General features: G+C 43.5%; 1 protein-coding gene and 1 long non-coding RNA gene across 2 annotated transcripts in view; both read left to right on the top strand.

Moving 5' to 3' along the window:
- LOC311256446 overlaps window positions 1-15845 on the top strand; it is a 35348-nt gene extending 19503 nt beyond the window's left edge. Inside the window, exon 2 of the long non-coding RNA XR_014622502.1 lies at window positions 15542-15845. This is a non-coding gene — a long non-coding RNA (uncharacterized lncRNA). The remainder of the gene's footprint in view (window positions 1-15541) is intronic.
- A 255-nt stretch (window positions 15846-16100) lies between these two features.
- On the top strand, window positions 16101-21498 carry gpr4 (G protein-coupled receptor 4). Its single transcript, XM_084351527.1, has 3 exons — window positions 16101-16310; window positions 17464-17728; window positions 17897-21498. The coding sequence occupies exons 1-3, from the start codon at window positions 16182-16184 to the stop codon at window positions 18616-18618; spliced, it is 1116 nt and encodes a 371-aa protein (XP_084207653.1). The 5' UTR covers window positions 16101-16181; the 3' UTR covers window positions 18619-21498.

Raw genomic sequence — 21498 nt, 5'->3', positions numbered from 1 at the left:
TGATCAAGTTCAAAGTCGTGCAGTGATTGAGGAGACATAAAAGTATTTGAGTTTTTTCCCCTCATGGTCCACAAAAAATGACTCATCATGAATTTTGCGAGCCCTTCAACAGAAGGTCAAAGTTGTCCAAAGTGACCTCAGTTCATAACAGGGCACCTCTGAACCTGATGACTGACTCCCATCATCTTCAGCTGGATGTAAAGCTAACATAGCACCCTGATGTGCAAACACATTTACAAAAGAAACTCTTGTTCATGTTTTGTTTATTTGAGGTCTCTTTGATATACATTTACTGTACGTATATCAAGAAGATGTCACATAAATAAGTGTGTGCTGTGGGAAAGGTGACATGTTCAAGCATTAGTCTCAATAATTAAGACATAATGATAATAATAATAATAATAATTGCAGCCATCTCAGATCACAATGATACAGCTGCAGAACAGCTGCAGAACGTGCAGCATCAACTCTGATACAAACAGACAGCGTTGTGTTTTCAGACTCTGTGAGGAGGGCATGAATGCTACATTATGGACAGTATTGCAGTGTTACAGAGCATTACTGGAAGCAGTATTTAAAGTTTAGTTTGGATCAGTGTTTGCAGCAGTAGCATCATATTTTCCTGCCTCTTGTGATGGTACAGTTCTCTGTACATCTGTATTCTCTCCTATAACATAACTGACGTGAGGGTAATTTCATTAGAAGCCTGACATGTCTAAATCAGATTTGTGAAATGTTTTACAGCTGCTTTAGGACTGCAGCCCGTGGCATCGTCAGCGACCCTCTGTAGCTGCCGTCCTGCCACATCCGGTCGTTTGTCTCTCTGCAACATGAGCGCTGGTGTTACAGCCGCTGGCCCGCGCCCGTGTGACACAGCAGATACGTCTCGCCACAGATGTCGTGTTTACGATAGCACAACAAAAAACCGGCCAATGCTGTGACTATCATAGGAATATCTGTTTATCTCTCCTGGGAACTGCCAGTGGAGGGTAACAAACGACACACACGCAAAGTCAAAATGTAGAGCGGTGTGGCGAGCTGTGATGTATGAAGTCTTCAGACAGAGAGGCCACAGGGTGCAGTTTGGAGCTGATGATGTGTCTGAGTGAAACATGCACCGTGTCATTTATTCAGCTTTATCATAAATCATTGTGAGAAAGTGTTGAAGAAGGTAAGAAACACTTGATGACCACAAGACTTTTCGGGTCCTTTAACTTCCTTCTTTTGCTACTTACTGCATAATTTAAATTGACGACTTCCCCTTTATAAGCTCATTTATTCTACAGGCCGAGTCATATAATTGTCATACATCTGGTTTGGCAGGATTGTCAACAAAGATAACATATCTTAAATGAGCTGTCACTTAACAGTTATTCACCTTTCGACTATAAAGATAACGCCTGCTGCTAATCTGCAGCAGCATCATTCATGAGGCTTCTCCTACACAGCACAGTTTCTCTCATATTTGCAGGATTCATATGACAGTAAAATACAGTTTACAGTCTCACATTTGGATGATGTGGTGGTAACATAAAGTGCTTTGGAGGAGCATCTTTACAAGACCTCAGCTGTGGGTGTTTATTGGTGCGTTAAGAGTTTTTTCACGCAGTGCTCAGGGGAGGTACAGTAAGAAGTGTTGAAGCAGTGCAGACTCCCTCGAGCCCCGCAGGAGGAAAATAAAATACAAACAACAAGCATCAGCCATCTGGAGGCTGCTGTGCATGAACAAACAGTTGCTCTTTCGGCTTTTGGTAAAACTGGAACTTAAATGTTGGTAACAATCCCTCATCTTATTTCATGCAGTTTCCCATAATGCCTCAGCCTGAAAACTGCAGGCCTATGTAGACTGTAAAGATTATACTGCTGTCCTGGTAGTTTGCAGCAGCTCAGTGAAGAGTAAAGGTCAGGTAAAGCTCGATTTGGAGTGGTAGTAGTTGAGAGGGGAGATGCTTCATCATTTTAATATGGTGATCTGTGTAAAGAATGAATTAAAACTTCTGATGGCACACGTAGCATTAGCCTCAGTTTATCCTCTCATTACTGAGCTTCCCTCCAAAAATGACTAAACTTTAAGAGCACTAAGTAAGCAAATAAATGTATTTCCCAAAATACAGCCCTCTGAAAGTGACTACTTGAAAAAATGTCTGCAGTTTCCAAAAAGGTCCCGACTCTAAAGGTCTGAAACTCACATTGGTCCTTGCAAATAAACAAAAACACACGCACACACACACGCACACATACACACACACACACACACACACAAACACACAGGGTAAATGCTCAGTTCAGCCTGACCCAGTCTCTCTGTCTGCACTTTCGGTCATGGAGCTGTTAAGTCAATTTTTGTTGTCTCCTAACAAAACTCTCCTCTCCTCTCCTCCCCTCCTCCCCTCTCGTCTCGTCTCCTCTCCTCTCCTCTCCTCCTCTCCCCTCCTCTCCTCTCCTCTCTCCTCTCCTCTCCTCTCCTCTCGTCTCCTCTCCTCCTCTCCTCTCCTCTCCTCTCCTCTCCTCTCCTCTCTCCTCCTCTCCTCTCCTCTCTCCTCTCCTCTCCTCTCCTCTCCTCTCCTCTCCTCTCCTCTCCTCCTCTCCCCTCCTCTCCTCTCCTCTCTCCTCTCCTCTCCTCTCCTCTCCTCTCCTCCTCTCCCCTCCTCTCCTCTCCTCTCTCCTCTCCTCTCCTCTCCTCTCCTCTCGTCTCCTCTCCTCCTCTCCTCTCCTCTCCTCTCCTCTCCTCTCCTCTCTCCTCTCCTCTCTCCTCCTCTCCTCCTCTCCTCTCCTCTCCTCTCTCCTCCTCTCCTCTCTCCTCCTCTCCTCTCCTCTCCTCTCCTCCTGCTCTGTTTATTGCTGCGGGGTTCGACAGGATGATGTCGGGGCTTTTCCCACCACACTTATGGGAGCTGACACCGAGCCGTCCTCCCTCCTGTTTACAACTCATTATGACAGTCAGTCCCTCTGGGACATCTGTCTCAAACTCTGAGCAGTGAGGACAGGAGACGCAGCCTAACTGTTGTCTCGGATGTTGTTGGCAATCACGACGGTTTTACATGATATTGTCTCTAATTTCCTGAAAGTCGGCACACATAAGCACCTGGCAGGTGTGACCAACTCATTTCAAAAGGGAAGGAAGTTTAAATCATGCAGCATGGCGCTCAGTATAAAGTGTCTTCAATTATCTAAACAAGAGGGACAAATTATAAGAAACACCTCTGAGCGTAAAACAATTCAATATAATTCAACAGCACCACAAACTGCAGCCTCCAAAATGACCATAAAGTTGAATCACCACCTCTCTGACACAGTGTCAACACAAACAGAACAATATAAGCTTCATTAAGCTGTGATTTATTGCAGGACAGTAGTATTAGGTTCAATCAGGTCAACCTGAGTCATGTGTGAGATCATATTGAGATCGTTTTCAGTGTTGTATTATAACAGTATTTGCCGCCGTAACAGCTCAGTATTCCCACAGGAATCGTTAACATTTTATCTAATCTCATCTCTTATCTTTACTGCTGTACCGACACAGCCACATGGGAAAGTCTCCGGTGAAGCTGTTAAACTGATGTTTTCTTTTCCATTAAGGTTGTTGGTGAGAGTGAACAGCTGAAATCAAACACAAAGAGACCAGAGCTGCGTTTTAAGTGCGACATCGCTGGTGCTGCTGGTTGAAACCACTCAGTTTAGCTCCTGTGGTTGTGTTCTGTTGGTTTCCTGCTCTGCAGTTGTTACACAGATCTCATAACAAACAAGTCTGGCGCCATCAGGGAGAAACTGACTTTGTGGAAGTAATGGTTAAATATACAACCAGTGGGTTAGAGGACAGATCTACCTGATGAAATGGACCATTTTGGGACTTTTTCCATGATGATGCACAGAGGATGGCCGGGCTCATCCTGCAGGAGCTCGCTGCAGAGACGTTACCTGATAGTTTTACGACTTGGGCTGATAGATTGACAGCGAGGCCAAAGGTAAGATGTGATGTTTCTGAAGAAAAAAAATCATATTTTCCAAACTTAACTGTATTCTTGATACAGGAATAGTCTGCATGCTGGCAATGGGTCAAGGTCCTTGAACACTGTGTATGTTTGGGCGGTCTCATGTAGTTGACAGTTGCTAAGAACAAGAGAAAAGTAGAAAATATTGAAATGTGAAGCTTGGCTTTGTATCTGAGTCATGGCTGAAACATGCAGCGGGGGTTTTACTTCAGATGCTCATATGCTTCGTCTATGAAAATGTGCACACAACAGAACACAGTCGGTTCAGTGCTATTGTTGTGACTTCATCAAGCTTTATGAGCATAAACAGATCATATTCAAAGGCTGAAATATATTGGTGAGACGACACGATGGCCCACTAAACCTGATTTAAATTAATAGGAAAAAATAACTCATCCAGTATTATTTTGTCTGTGTATACAGTACATGTGTATACAGCTGCTGTGGAAATGATTATCATCCAGCTCGAGCCATGATAAACAGAGAACAAACACTGAAGTGAATCAAATCATCCGTGCTCTCAGTGAGAACTGTGGAGGCGGCTCCATCCTCCTGTCAGAGGCTGGCTGCTGAAGCTAACACCCACCATCCACCGCTCTCCTCCATCAGCCCAACTGTCCCTGCTGCTCTCTGCCAACATGTCTGTGGAGCATAAGGAAGAGAAGGAACACTTTATCGCCTCAAAAGTGAAGTTGATATCTCTGCTGTGTCATTCTAGTTGCACTCAAACTGCTCAGTGAAACTGTCAATGCACCACAGGACCGATCGCTCGGGTTTAACAAGGAGCTAAACAAGTGATGTCACGTGAACATGCCCTGTGTGTTCAAATCTAGTTGAGTGCACATTCAAAAATACAGCTACAGGAGAATGCATTTTGTCCAGAAGAGGCACATAATGTGGCACAGTACATGATATAAGCACAGTAGAAACATCAGATAGGTCGGACCACCATGTTTAACTTTTTGCTTTCTAACGTATCATTTTCACAATGCCAGTAAATCACTTCCTGCCGTCCATCTGCAGTTTTTATAAGAAGCCATTGATCGGAGCGGCTGCATTTATACACGCTTTTATCCAAAGTGATTTACAGTTTGTCTCGATCGAGCCACAGCTGCTCAACAAAGCTATGAGAAGTGGAGGTTGGTAAAGTTTGTAGTGATGAATATAAACTTTGGCAGACATGTCATGTAAATTTAGAAACGCAGTCGTAGACCTCCAACGTGGGCTGCTCATGTAAAGTCACAACTAAAAATGACCACGTGCAGCTAAAAGTTTAAGATGATTTGATCTTTCACCTGTTTCTATCGGTGACACATGAGCGTATGAAGGATGAGTAGTAGACCAGACTGTATTTTATTGCCACAGTCTAGCGACGCTGCTAAATGTGCCAATTTTATGGAGAAATGTTTTTGATCTGGAAGCAAGATGTGACCTAGATGTGAAATGTGCACCCAGGGTTGCCTTAAAAAGTAATAATCTGTGACACACAGCCAGATAAACATGACAAACAGCAGCTCCCCGCCTGGAATATTAAAAATATGTTTGACCGTAACAGAACAAGCTGACCTCAAACTCTTTCATGTCTCTCCACTGGACCACTGGAAATCTCTTTGGCTTCTCTGGGATTTTAACCACCACCACCCTCATTGTGTTACAGTCATACTGACTGTCAGAGGCTTCTGGGTAGGATGGAAATATGATGCTGTGAAGGCAGCTCTCACCCTTGGGTCTTTGTTTCTGTACAAAAACGTTGATTTCCCCCCAGACCTTCAAATTCCTCCTCAGATGTTCCTCCAGTAGTCTATTATTCTTCCCCAGGGGAAGCATGTTTGTGACCGGAGGGTTGCCAGTTTGAGTCCCCAGAAGAGTTGGTGAAATCACCCTCCTCCCTGAGCATTCATAACTAACCATAAACTGACATGTTTAATCACAGATTATATCTTTCCTGTCCTCGTAGGAGCACTGCAGCCACAGGCAAACAGTTAACAGTAGCAGGGCTCACTGGGCATATAAAGCATATTTATTTGACTGTGTGATGCAAATTAGCATTATTTTCATGTACAGAACAAATAGCTCTGGAGATTTTAACTCCAATCCCTCAGATCAGTTTGCCTAAACGTAAACTGAGGGAATCATTTGACATCCAGACGATACTGAAAAGGGGTGTATATATACGTATATCCCACTTCATCCAACACAATAAAAGCAGCCTTAAACCTTGAACCCTGATGTATTAACGTCAGAGGTACCTGACTTTGTTGAGTGGAGGATCATTTTAAACAGAAAAAGACAACACAACAAAAGTAATCCGCGCATATTGAAATTGATCTTTGTGATCTGGAAGAGCTTAAATGGAAATACTTCAATGAAAAATGTCATTTGAAACGGAAATCGTAATGAAAATGAGGACGGAAGTGACCAAAACGAAACATCCTGGAAAGTGCAGACGTGCAGTATTTCACCAAAGAAAAATTCTGCCTGTAGAGATAGACTCTGAGTCGTCGTGATAACGGACAGTGAACGGCATGTTGTTATTGGTGGGAATGAGCAGCGTAGCGTCTCTGGTGGGAATGAGCAACGTCTCTGGTGTGCAGTATAAGTTTGAATAGCTGGGTCGGGGTCAGCGGTCTCTGAATTCATTACATTCAATTGATATGTGATAAACTAACCAAACTAAATGACTTTGTTTTTATGAATTCATATTTAATTAGTTCCCAGAACAGTTTAAAACAATTTAATTTGGTGCTGACTGAATTGAAGCTGTGGGCTATTACACAGCACTCAAAACCATTATCTCATCATTTGTGGAAAATGATTGTACAAGTGACTGATCGGATGAAGAGTGGAGCACTGCAGGCCGCTCAAACTGAAAAGGCGTACTCTAAAGGTGATGCGGGGAATGTTTCGGATTAAAACGTAGACATTAGACGCACCATTTTCAGACTGTTTAGTCTTTATTGAACACTACAAAGTCTGTCGAGACAAACAGTCCACACAAGGATCATACAGGTCTAATGGACCCACCGTCCTTCAGGACAATGGGCGTCAATGGTGAAGATATGTTGAATCTTTATGTTTCAATCTCGGCACAAAAACCACTTGGTTGTGATTTGGAAAAGTTAATGTTGTGGGTTGAAATACCGGCTCCCAACGTCTCACTAAAAACTGCTCATATAGACGTCATCTAAATGACCTGTGTTGTAGAAATGTTGATGTGATACTGTGTGTGTGAAACATATCTGTGGTTTACAAAAATGCACACTGTCAACATTTTATTTTGACGACGGAGCTGTTTGGGCCTCAGCTGAATAAAAACAACCAGAATCTGATCAGGATTAGTTTAAAATATGTTCGTGGAGAAAGTTTGACGCCATCCGGTTCGCTTGAATTCCCCAGAGCCGTCACACACCACAGTGAGCAGATGTGCCGTCAGCTGCCTGTTTACAGAAAGCAGGTTACAGTGAGCTGACAGACAACAGGCGTCTTTGTCTAAAATGCATGATAACTGACTTGAACCTCTGCTAGAAGACTCCTGATATCAAAAATGTGATAAATGTTGGGAAGTTGAGTCAGGAACATGGGTGGGACAGCTGTCCTGTTTTTCTTGTTACTGCTTGGCTGTAGCTCAAGTTCTTGTCCTTATTGTCTCTCTTAGAGGGCCAAAGGGCAACAGAGACTTGAGGAGAAAATTAAAGAAACAGACCCATCCGACATGTTCAGTTAAGTTGCAGCGACTGGAATCACATTTCTTTCTTTTGTTGCCAAAACTTTGACCAGGCACCGTACAGGTTACCAAAACTCCCCCTAAACAGGTTCGGTGACCCCACGCGACTTGTGTTTGGTTTCTTTATAATCACACACTGAAGACCTAAACAAACCAAATACAGATGTAGTAGTAAAAGGGAATGTTTCCACTGTGGTTTGTGCCAAAGAAAATGATGTGTAGGCGTGATGACACCCAGGGGCTGGACCCTCAGATGTCACTGACGCTTGTAACAAGTTTCGGCCACAAGGCCAAAAACATAACATCAATCGTTTGGCTACCGGCTTTCACATATCAAAGACACCGTCAGCTGAACCGGTCAGGGTCATTGATTAACGATGGCAGCACTTGTAATGGGAAAACAGATGTGCAGCCTTTAAATGAGTGTAACATTCTGTCAGACTTCCCTGAGACTTTACACGCAAACATGAGAGATTATTTTGGTTTTGGTTTTGATGAGTGTTTCCCATTTTGAGATTTGAACGAGGGGAGTGTGTGTGTGTGTGTGTGTGTGTGTTTGTCTCCGGGAAGTGACCGAGTTGTGAATAGAAGGTGTGTTGACATGTTTGATGGTGTAGCATTACTGTCTTCCTGCTTCCACTGTTTGACTGTCAACAGGAATGTTTGGCAAGCAGCCACGCAGTTACAGTACTGCTCCAACACACACACACACACAGAGAGACACACGCACACACAGACACACACACAAGGATATACACTTATGACATTTTGCATTTCCGCCCCTCTCACCCTCAGCTTCACCTAGTTTCAACTTTAACCCATAAAAATCACCAGAAACAGGTCGGACTGAAGTGGTCATACCACCTTCCTGCTTCCACCCACAGTCTTTAGCATCCTTTGCAAAGAGGTATTATTAGTTTCATATCCGATACTGTCCGGTGACTCCAGTTTTACCTCCAAGTGAAGTGGTTTAGATGACCTGACCTCTTCATCTCTTGTTCCACTGAACTTTGTTTTATTCATATCTCAACTTATTGCTTTGGTGAGTAAAATGGCATTATAGGGGGCAACTGAGGGCAACGATGGCCACGTGCACAGCAATGAAGACCCTACATTTGTTGTCACAGTCTAACAGTGAAAGACTTCACTATGACCCTGATGTTTCCGTTTTCTAAGACACAGGTCAGGCTCCTGTTTGTGTCGTCTTCCCTCCTGGCTCCACCGCCTCAAATGTCTGCACCGACACCAGAACTATTTACAAATCCAGACAATCAAAGGAACATTTTTCAGACCCTGAGCAGAGTGCATTGCCTCTGTATTCTGGCACTCCCACTTAGAAAGGTTCACAGGTTTTGGTACCATGTCTTTTTACCAATGCGACAATTAGAACTAAGAATCACCAAGTGGTCTGATCAGCACTAAAATTAATTCCCAGATAATCATAAATCACGAGTGTTGTGTAAAATGTGGAAGCCTTAGTTTGGCTTGATTTTAAAGACTTTCAATGTTTCAAAACATTAGTTGTCACCAAGTCTTTCTCTCCTTCGCTGTCAGCAGAGGAGCTTCATGTGTGGAGTCTTGATAACATCTCCAGCAGAGCTGCTAGACCACATCCTCCACAGTGTGGTCACAAAAAAGGAAAATTTGTTTTATCTGAGCTGTTTTTTTTTAATTACTTACTCACCTACTTATGATACGACTTGTGTTTAGTCAAGTGACTTCAACGACTTTGACGTTACCTTAAAATGACCTTAACAGCCAGATTTTGACTTATAATGCTGCAAAACAAAAATCTTTTAAGCATATTTGACTGTTTGGCTCGAGTTCATCATATTGTTTATTCTTCCAGTTTGCTCTGGGAAAGTTAGTCTGAGAAGGTCAAGTTGTGATATTCAGGGTTTACTTACCTGGATCAAGACCATGAGAGCTGAAAGTCCGGACAATAAGGGGGAGTGCAGCCGGGAAGGGAAAGGGAGAAAATCGCATCGTAAGTGAACGATGGAGGGAGGTGTATTGTTTGTGTCCTGTAGCAAACCATGTGTGTTTGTATATGAGAGCGAAAACATGTGTTTGTGTGTAGTGTTTGAGAGAAAAAGTGTGTGTCTCCGTGTGTGTGTGTGTGTGCTGACAGCCAGCATGACATGTTGCACGGCTGCCTTGACCTAATCTCCTCTGGCAGCAGATCAGACGCTGCTGTGTTGCACCGGACAGCACAGAACAGGTTGATATAGGCCTCCATTGTACATGCACACACACACACACATACACAACTCACACACACACACACACACACACACACATTCCTAATTTTTAATCACAAATAAACCTTCTGAACCGCTTTCCAGCTGTGAAGTGTGACCTCAGACCTTCAGTTACAGTACATCGCTGCAGAACTGTACTTTATGTAATACACACCTTTTTTATTATAAGGAAATGACAGAACATTTGAGCAAATAAGCACTTAAATACATGGAAGTCTGCACGGGGAGAGTGATGAGATACATGATGAAAAGATTTTTAAAAAACTGAGCCACAGTATTTTGTAAAATATCTCAAGATGCGTCCTGAATTACATCAGAGGCACGTTGAGCAAAGCCACACATGGTCAACTCACTGTTAAACAGATACGTTAGCCATGACTGTAATTTTAAATGAATATTGTAATGAATACTTTATTATTACTTGACACTAAGCCTTCAAAGCATCAGAACCAGCCACTTGTTTTTGAAGGAGTAGGTTTACGTTGACTGAAGCATGAAGAGATAACAGCCCTGCACTGAGGATTGTATGCTGGCAGTGTGACAGCTGTGATGATGATCCATGCGTTCAGTGTGGCTGCAAGTCAGTTGACACATGCGATTATTTTAGAGGATATTATTTTTAAATAGTTGGATTAAGGCAGCAGAGTGTGCAGCAGCTGGGAACATCTTTAAGTGTTTATGTAGGGTTAGCAGACAGTCTATAGTAATGTAATAAAGGTGTTTTTGTATTTACAGCATCTGTATATTCGGCCTCCCTGCGACTCAAGCATGGTTCATAAATGTTGTGTTTCAATCAGTCAAAGAAACGTGGTTCAGGCACAAAAGACTGTAATGCTGAGAGTCACGAAAACAATTTAAGATACGAATCCTGTAGACTATATTTCATGACAACTCAACCAACAGCCGTATTTGTTTGTTGCACGACTAACTAACTGTCCATCAGTGGGATGATATGAAAACCATGGGCAGATATAAATCATGCTGCCTACATGCTTAATATAAAACAGAGACCCATCCTGCAGAGCTGCTCCATTTTTAAACCAAAATTAGGACGCGCATGCAAGTTTTTGTAAACAGGGGTAAACGAGGTCGTCTTTCTGCTGTGTCACATTTAAATGTGCTGAAAACAGGAAATGGTAGAAGCAGTATGGAGGCCAGTGAAAATGTCACAGTGGTTACTTTTTTTAACTTCAGTCACTCAAGCGCAGACTGAATGATGTTTGAGCCAACTTTATGTGACATCGTCCAGAAGTTCAAGGAGCGTAATAGCATTGTGTTGGAAAAGGGGTGAAAGTTAGTGTGTGCACCCATGTTTCATGTTTCCGTAATAAGAGGTGGAGCCAATAAATACCTGTGACTACTGCAGATGCATTAGTGTGTGTCAGTCATAGATTTGTATAGAAAAAACAAAATAGTGCGCAAAGATGAGTGGCTCTTCTGTCAAAGAGGACAAAGCTGTGTGATACTGTACTGCCACACACTCTGCAGGTGTGTGTGACATGACTCAGAAACAGGCTGAATGTTTGACCGTGGAGGAGCCTGTCATCTGCTGCTAACTGACCTGACAGCTTACAGGAACCTCCCAGGAGGACAAACACACACACATCGTCACTCACATCCACACGAACACCAGAGGAGCGCTGCATGTGTGGGGCCATCGCATGCAAAGCACTGCGTGATAAACATCTGTAACTGACAGAACAAACCACATTTCTGGTGACGGTGTGGACAAAGATAACACAAGTGATGTGTGCTGCATGCTGGGAAACAAAACCCACGTCACCCTGTGTTAGTCGTGCTGCTTAGGTAGATGAGGGCTGACAATGTGTCCTTGAGCAACACATGACACCCCAAAAAACTCTGCGGCTCGTGGGCAGTGTGTGGTCGTACTGTAATCAGAAAGTTCAGATGTGAGCTCAGAGCCAGAATCACACCCTGCCCTCCACACACACACACACACACACACACACACACACACCCTGAGGGCAGACTTTAAGTAGTGATAAGGTTGATTGACAGTGATTTTGTCACTGGCATGTGGCCCTGCTGTTTTATCTGAAGAGGAAGTGAGGTCACTCTGCGTGGCGCTCAGCAGTGACAGATGTGATCTCAGTTGTCGGGTAGAAAAGTGCCGCGACTGCCGGGTGAAGCAGAGACACTACGTTTAGTTGTAAAGGTCCATTGTCAGAAGGTTGCTGCAGTTAAAAACATCAAATCCAAGGTATAAAGAATCCCAGTACAATTTACAATGGTGATGATATATTATTTTATTTTATTATTTTTTTAATTTAACCAACTTTTAACTTCAGTCCACAGCTTTTTCTAGAGTTCCTGTTTTTCCTTCATCTTTACTTCTTTTTTATGTCCGTCTTTTCAGTTGCATCGAAACTGTGCACATCATGTGCACATGAATGCAAAGTGAAATTTCAACTAGATACATACTGAAATACCTCAATGCAACACGCGGTATTGACCTTCTACTTGCACCAGTTATCAGTAATATCCGTACTGTGGATCTGATGTGTGTGAGAACAGATTACAGCAAAAGTTGTGACCCAGTTGTGGTTCTTCTTATCAACATGGGTGTTTCCCCCCAACGAAGACTTAAGGCCACTGTAGAAATGACCTCACGTGTGTGTGTGTGTGTGTGTGTGTGTTGGGTCAGCTCTGTCCAAAGTCACTGTTCCACACCAGTGATCGTTACATTATCTCAAGCTGAAGCTGTTTCCTTCACAGATCTTTAAACTGTTTTGTTGTGTGCTGACAGACATCTCTGAGGCCTCTTGGTGGACTCAGCGAGTGCGCCATTTTGCTTTAGAAGTGACAACACATCCTCTTACCTAAACAACTGAATTGGTTGATTGCTGTGCCTCACAGAGCTACATACGTACCATCCACAGTATGTATCCACAGTAAGTATATGGACGCTTTTCTGATGTTGACAGGCTGGAAATGAAGGCTGCCCTGCGTTATAGTCATCAAGCCTCCATGTGGGGGCTGCCCAGTGCAATCACAGTCTCTCTCAGATCCTTGATAACGGGGTCAACAGGGTTCACTTTACTTCCCGACAGCCAGCGTCTGCTGGGTTGAGTCATTACTGCGATGATGTGTCAGATTTCCATGAAATCTTTCGTGTATCTCTGCAGTTGATTATTTTACTCACTTCTCCTCTTGCACAACATTTTCCAAACACATTGGTGGTTCCCACAGGAACCCTTTCTGCTGCAGACACTACCCGAACTATTATTATCTGAACCCTTCCCTGAATCTAATTGTCAGTTTTGTAGTCAAGAAATCAAATGGCTGGATTGTCAACCACATTTGTGATGAACATTCATGGTACTCAGAGCTCACGCTACACTATTGTTTTCAGTATTAAAATTGCGATGGACATATTTAAATGAAATTTACTGAACACGTCCTGCTCCACTGGGGATCTTCGTCCATTTGCATGAGGGTTCAATTACAAACAAGATAACTCCTGCTAGATTGCCATGAAATGCTCTGTGGATACTCTTGGTCCACAGAGGATGAACTCAGTTGATCTTGGTGATCCTGTGGATATTTTCCACCCCGACCTCTGTCCCTCTGTAAGAAAAAGTGAAATTCCAAGAAATATTTTGTCACTTAAGATGATGAGAAACAGCCTCTGGTGGGTGTCAGCAGGACTTACTTGATCTGATTATATTTATTCATTCAAATTCAACCTTCTGTGATAAATACTTCCACCAAAATGTGCCATGTTGGCTCTTCAAGCTGAAAACCTTCACAGTTATTTCTGAAATCTATTGATCTGAGAGGAATGACAAGAAGCTGAAACATACATAAACTCTGGAGGACGGCGGTTCACAGTGCTTAAGAACACATTCACGTAAAGTGATTGAAAGCATATGTGGACTCACATCAGCCATATGCAGAAATATCAGGGCGCTCCAAGATGTATAAACAGAGGCTGAGTTTGGGGCAGAAGTCGAGGAGTGAAAGAGAAACTGAGCTCTCATCTTCTGTCTTTCTCTATTGTACATGTACATCGAGGAGAGATTACATAATGTTTATCACGTCCTGAACTCTCTGTCTGCACTCCACGCAGGATCTCTTTGTGTCTGCACAGTGTGTCAGCATGTTCTCTGTTATCACAGCAGATGTTAGAAAGTATCTGTACAAATGTCACCCAGATAAACTGCAGCTGCTTCACTGTCCTCGCTGCATGAAGTCTTCCTCTCTGTGCCTCTTCCCTCTACTTCCACTGTGTCTGAGTCCATCGGGGCAGCAGAATTCGATGTATTGGAAGAAAATGGGTCGGACTGTATGCGTTGAGGGTGCGTTCATTCCAGGCAGTTTTGAATGGTTTGTTTTCACCGCGAGAGGGATTCCATTCATTTCAATAATAACCAAACCAAGTGCCTTAAAAAAAACTGGAGGTCTGAGTTAACCTGCTGTCTGCCTCAGAGCCTCTCTCTCTCTTTCTCAGAAGAAGAAGAAGAAGAAGAAGAGAGCCAGACGAGTAGTGAAGGTTTTTACTGAAACAAACAGGAGATGACTGGGTGGTGAGGACGTGGAGCCAAAAGCTGATAGGAGGCTGAACAGCACTCAGTACGTTTACATGATGTTAGAAAAGTTGGAATATTATGTTAGTCCGACCAAAACCAGACTTTTTAAGTGAACATGTTGGTCTACTAAAGTCGGACTAACAGAACCAGATAATGCAGCTGGAGGTCGATTTACTCTTTCATGTACACGCCTTGTCGGCCTGAACTGGCCTCGGCGTTCTGCGTATGCACCACAGTCCACGTGCCGGGCACTGACCCGGAAGTTGTCCATGGCATAAATCCGTAGCAGGAAGACAAGGACGAAGGTATTAATACAACATATATCATGTAATGTACAGCGCCAAAAAGTCATCCATGTTTTCACTGTTCGCTGTGCAGCCCGTTTGCCGCTTGTTAACTTGTTTGGTATGTGACGTAATAGGTCAACCGGATGAAGGTTGTATACTGGGACAATGGCAGTAGTCCAATTAAATGGCCTAATCGAGATCCAGAGAGGTTTCCAGTGGTTCGTGGGTGAGGGTGAGACCAAGGTAGAGTGGCAGGGATTATGGAGCTGCTATAAGGCAGACAGAAGGTTAATAAGGAACTGCAGCTTGTGCTTGAGGGACGGATATAACACTTCATTATCAACAGGATGCGAAGAAACACCAGCATTGATCTTATGTCAAGACGTCTGTGTGCTGTGTTGCAGAGATGTCTGCTGAAGTCAGTATGCCCCCTCTGTTTTTAGATAGATACCTTTGAATGAGCATATTATACAAATTTCACCTTTAATTGTAATTGGGTTATACTGTAGTTGTAACTTATTTCACAGAGTTATATAACCTGTCCTCTTTATCTTATTTATGTGACTGTATTACACGTTTCATTATTTGAAGCAGGTCATGAACATAAAAGTAACCACCAAAGAAAACAAAAGAAAGTTATTTATTTTCTGTCTTTCTTTCTCTTGTAGGACGTTTATTTACGATGCATCATAACCTAACAGTGTGTCTCTGTCTCTCTCTCTTGCAGATGCTCAGGAGTCCGGAGTAAATGGACGGCCTGTCGGCTGCAGAGTGGTGAAGCTCTGTAAAGTCATTCCTGTATTTCAGTGGGAGCATCCCAGAGGAGTTTTGTGTGTCATCAAGGCCTTGAGACACACCCACACACACCCACATACACACACACTGATGCCGAGCCTCTCCCTCTCGCAGTGGACCTGGCAGACCTCTAATCTCTAAAAGATTGATGAGGCCCTGTCCAGGCGCAGGAGGCCTGGCACAGCGTCGATAAGGCAGCTTCCATTTCACCACATTTTATCCCTCGCTCCTTCCTTTCTTCTCCTCTTCTCCTCCGTGCTGAGGGACGCGGGGGCTGGCTTTGAAGCGTGAGAGAGGATTATGACACATCGAGCCCTGTGGGTGAGAAGGACAGTGGTTTAAAGAGGAACCATGAAATGCCCCCGAAATGACAGGTCGGACAGCCGTGTGGTAGCCGAGCAGGACGCCAGAGTCGGCATGTCACTGTCAAACTGCTGGAGCTGGAATATAGTGAAACTACAGAGGGACACTCAGAGCTGAGAGTAGCTGAACACACATCACACACCTGCACACACACCTGCACACACACACACACCGACCACAGACACACCCAGAGTGTTCCACACAGGACAATGTGCAACATCTCGTTCTGTAATGTGGACAGTAAGGTGGACCTGTTCTTCCAGCCCACGCTCTACATCATAGTCATTGTTCTGGGGCTGCCCACTAACTGCATGGCCCTGTGGGCTGCCTACATGCAGGTGAGGAGACACACACACACACTTTTGATTTTAAGGTCACGATTCAATTCAATTTTCGATTTATACACATTTTTCAGCACTGACAGTAATGCTGATGTTAGACTCAGACTTCGACATTTGATTTTGATTGTCGATTTCTGTTTTTTGTGAGTGAGGCAGGTTAACACTTAGAGTAGCTGTGGATGGTCAATGAACAGCCTCAATGTGTGGGCTATCCTCTGTGCTGAACAGTGTTTTGTTTTCTGTTAATTACTTCAGAAGTCATGTATTGCGTGATATCACTACTTACCGTGACTATAGAGTCATAGTTAACATGTTTATGTTTACACTGTGTAATAAGAGATGTTCCATGTAGCATGTCTGACGCTGCTGTACAGTACTGGGGATACTTTCCCATACAGCATCAAACATTTCCAGCATTTCCCACAGACTGTCAGTTTGCTTTGGCAGCAGCAGGACGAATTGTTATTGACTTTTCATTCAAGCGAGTTCACTATCTCATATTTTTTCAGGCACAAACATTATGAAAAGTGATCGACAGTTCAACTTTAGATTATTGTTTTGCTTCACACTCAGCATCGACGCTCTGATCGCAAACAGTCCGTAACGAAGGCGCGCTGTGTCAGAGGTGCATTCTGGTTACTCTTCAGTGCTCGTCATTGCTGAGAGCCATCAGCTTCATTACACCTGAACTGAATCCAAAAACATGAATATACTTGGCGTGCAGTTTATTTACCAGGGCGGTTCTGCCTAAATATTAACATTGGAATATCAATACAGCATGGGAAACAGAGATTTCTCCTTGTAGCTTGATTTCTATCTAAGTGCTGACAAATCAAATTACAAAAGCTTAATGAAAGGAATGAAAGTTGAACTGCTGCCTCCGAAATATCCGTCCATCTCTCTGGAATATGATCAAGTACAATAACACACTTCGGACCAGATCAGCTCTCCAAAGACGTTGCATTTGTTTTAACATTCAGAAAACCAAATGATTTGCAGCTGATGGAGACACGTGCATCATTTGTGTTTTAGTTTCTCTCTCATTTGCATAAAAAAGCAAACAGACTTTTATACAAAACAGAAGTTAAACAACACATGACACACTCAACTCTCACTAACCTGTCCTCCCTTCATTTCTCCTCTCCTCCAGGTCCGTCAACGCAATGAGCTCGGCGTCTACCTGATCAACCTGTCAGTAGCCGACCTCCTCTACATCATCACTCTCCCTCTGTGGATCGACTACTTCCTCCACCACGATAACTGGATCCACGGTCAGGAGAGCTGCAAGCTGTTCGGCTTCATCTTCTACACTAATATCTACGTCAGCATCGCCTTCCTCTGCTGTATATCACTGGACAGGTACCTGGCTGTGGCGTATCCTCTGCGCTTCGCCAAGGTTCGACGAATCAAAACAGGTATGTAAGGATGGGATCACTTCTGAAATAATATATCACCCCTAAAGCATATTCACAAGAGCTCCCCATTTTCTTTAAATAGAGTTCAATACTCACACAGACAAGAGGAATGAAAGTTTAATATATCTCCCTCCTCTTCTTCTCTGTCCTCTCCTGAACCCCCTGCAGCTGTCATGGTCAGCGCCATGGTGTGGATCATTGAGATTATTGCCAACTCTGCTCCTCTCTTCCACGATGAGCTCTTCCAGGATCGGTTCAACCACACCTTCTGCTTTGAGAAGTATCCCATGCAGGACTGGGTAGCGGGGATGAACCTCTACAGGACATTTTTGGGGTTCCTCGCTCCATGGACAGCCATGCTTGTTGCCTACCGAGGGATCCTGGCAGCAGTGCGCTGTAACGTCTCAACAGAGCGTCAGGAAAAGGCCAAGATTCAGCGGCTGGCGTTGAGTCTGATCCTGATCGTTTTGCTCTGCTTCGGACCGTACCACATCCTCCTCCTGGTGCGGAGTGTCATGTTTCTGAGGAAGCCATGTGACTGCGGCTCAGAGGAGAGCCTGTTTGCAGCGTACCACGTATCACTGGCGCTGACCAGCCTCAATTGTGTCGCTGACCCCATTTTGTACTGTTTCGTCAACGAGGGAGCTCGGCACGACGTCGGCCGAGCTCTCTCGGCTCTAATATCAGCAGCTTGTAACCGGGGCTCCTCAGCCTCGCCATCACACGTGGACATACTCAATGCCGGTTCAGTGACTATGGAAACACCTCTGTCAGCAAAGAAGCAGCCTTGTGTCTACGCTGATGGGAACAAGACCAGCAGCTACAAGACAGAACTGGTGGCTCTAAAGGAGGAGTGTCTGCAGATGTCCATCCTCAGTGTTAAGAAGTGACCTCTACCTGGAGCATACTTTACTACTCAGCCCAGTGAACACTGACTGGGTCTGATGTCTTCAGGGCTGACAGGTTGAAATCAGATGTATTTATGAGGCTGGAGATGCCTGGGGCGGTAGCTTCAACAAAATGGCAAATTAACGAGCCAGAATGGGAATGAGATGGAAAACAAATCGCCTGTAGCCGTGGGAGCAGCCTCTGAAGATTAAGATGCTCATACATCAGAAAACAACACTGTTGGGTGAACGAAAAAAATTAAGACACTTTGCTTTTGTTAGATCTTTACCACTACTGGGGCAAAACCTGTACAGCTTGGCCTGAGGACAGGTCAGTTTGTAAATCATTAAGGTTTATCCTCTGTACTTTGACCCGTTTAGGACAAATCAGACTGACCACTCGCCAGGCTCAGATCTTTGTTGCTGATTCGGTTCCACCTTCAGTACTTCAAGCTGTAGGTTGTCAGCATCTGCACAGCTGCACTGCATGCTGATGTCGTCGTCATTAATCCCAGAGTGAAGCTGTAGCTGACAAGGGTTCAGTCATTAAAGGGGAAATTCTGACCTGCTGGTGGCGCTGTATATTAAATCAGGGGATCATCAAAGTCCTCAGGATTCAGCCACAGTCGACCATGAATGTCTGTACCAAACTCAATGCAAACCCATCCAGTCGACGGACCAAAGTGTTGGACCGACTGATCGACAGACCAGCTGACATCCTTTGGCTATTAAGGATCTTAGCAGACAAAGTTTGACAACATGGATAATTGGACAATTTCCAACTGCTCCAGGAGTGAAATGCCTCGGAGGACATTCTTGAATATTTAAACAGAATTATTTAAACAGACCACACTGCATGGCTGCGTATTGTCTGTGATCTGAGAGGAAACACCTCTGCATTCACACCCAACTGGACAAAGGGCGGATGTAGCATATTGGGGTTTGACATCCAAATGCACCACTTTGGACTGAGGAAGAAGAGGAGAGGGTTAATATAAAGATTGTAGATTACTGGTCAAAAACATTTTTAATGCTTGTTGGAAAAGTCTTTCTCGTTTTCTTAGTTTCTTGAAGGAGATAATGAAGCCTTATGAAGTACCTCAGCTCGTAAACTGTGATAGAAGTAGTCTTTTATGTAATGTGAGCAATGTTTTGTCTTTTTCTTTCATTTTTACCACAAACAGCAAAATAACTCAGTCCAGTCCAAAGCCTTACGCTGCGTTCAGCTCAGTTTGAAAGTCCAATTCATCAGTTCTTTCAGCTACTTGTCACAATATAGTGTCACAGTACACTGAAACAGATTATTGTTATTTGTTTTTTATGTGAGCGCATGCTGTAGTTGCCAATAATAATTAAAGAATGGGGCCGTGCATGCTGGAGGTATAAAATGAGATTTTTTATTCCTGAAAGGTTCTGACAGCCTTTACTGAAGCTGTTCCCAGACAACCATCTCTCACCTACATGCAAAAAGGCGTTTGGCAGAGGCTTCCCACAGCTGACCTGATACTGTTTACATTCCTATTTCAGACAGATGCCTTCTAACTTAACTACACTGTTGTTTTCATTTACAGTCATATTTTCTCATCACACACACACAGACACACACACACTGCGCAACAAAGTTGTAAGAACCTTTCATGATGCCTTGATGTGAGCAACACTGCTTTCTGCTAACATCAGCCAAGTTTGTCCAAAAACTTCAGCCAAATTTCAAGAGAATCTGCAAAAGAAATGTTTCCCTGCATTACCATTATGTGATTATTAGGAAGTGGTCCCTGGAGATGAGCGAAGGGTTTCCACAGTCAGAAAAACATTAAAGCATCACAGAAGAAGACATTAAACAAACACCAGTTAAACCTCAAATGGAGAAAAGATGACATGTCTGTTTGTTTCATGTGTTCATTTATCTCAAAATCTATCAATGATTAAAACTGTACAGCAAGCATGTCTCTCCTTTTGTATATGAAGATGTAAATACAGCCGATTATAATCCACCAGTGCTGGATTAGCTGCCATATGTTGCCATGTGTTGACTCTTTTTTAAATCATGATGTCAATGAGAGCCGTCAGGGCAGGAAAAGAAATGTTCACTAGAAACGTTCAGGTGCTGCATATTTTCACCATAAATTGACATTTACACAGACATGAGTGATCTTCCTTCACCTATTTGGCAGCTTGTTTTTATAGTAAATCCAACACAAAGTGACAAAACATAGATTTTCTTTGAGCAGTCAGAGCTGGAGGGATCCCAAAACTTAATGGCAGCTTTTACAACAGAGAGTTGAAGACAAGTACAAAAGGAAAGTACCGATGTCACTCTGAAAGGCGTCAGAGCAGAAGCATCTTCTAACATTCAGCTGCAGCTGTCAGCTTTCTCTCAGCTTGCTCTTTTGTGCAATCCAAAAATTCATTTTCACATTTTCTTTTACCGTTTTTGTGAATCTGTGGTCATAACATTTCAACAGACTGTCTGTTTGCATACAGACTGTCCTGCTGTATGTCAGATATATAACAGTGACGTGAGAAGCTTACCTTGTGTGAAGTGTTACGGCTCAAATACATCTTTTTGCGACAGTGATTTCATGACGACAGACAGCGAGTATCCACTGGCCAACAATGACGTGTCAAGGATGATAAATGTCTCAGTGATCCCAGCGACTCCATTTTTAAAAAACTTTTCTCAGCATGAAATGATGTTCAGTGCAATGATGTTGATGTTTGGACACTTTGAGCTCGTCAGTGTTGCTCTGAACGCTGCTCTGTGTAGCTTTGCTTTGGTTGTGCATCTTTGTGTCAGTGTGAGAGAGGAGGTACCAGGCTTCATAATGTGTATTTGTTCATCGACAGTGTCAGTGAGAAATAAATTATGCATATGAAACTTTG

Source organism: Pagrus pagrus (assembly GCF_965226575.1).
Source record: "Pagrus pagrus genome assembly, chromosome: 4".
NCBI lineage: Eukaryota > Metazoa > Chordata > Actinopteri > Spariformes > Sparidae > Pagrus > Pagrus pagrus.
The sequence above is the reverse complement of the archived record's forward strand: the minus strand, read 5'-3'. Positions and strand labels throughout refer to the sequence as shown.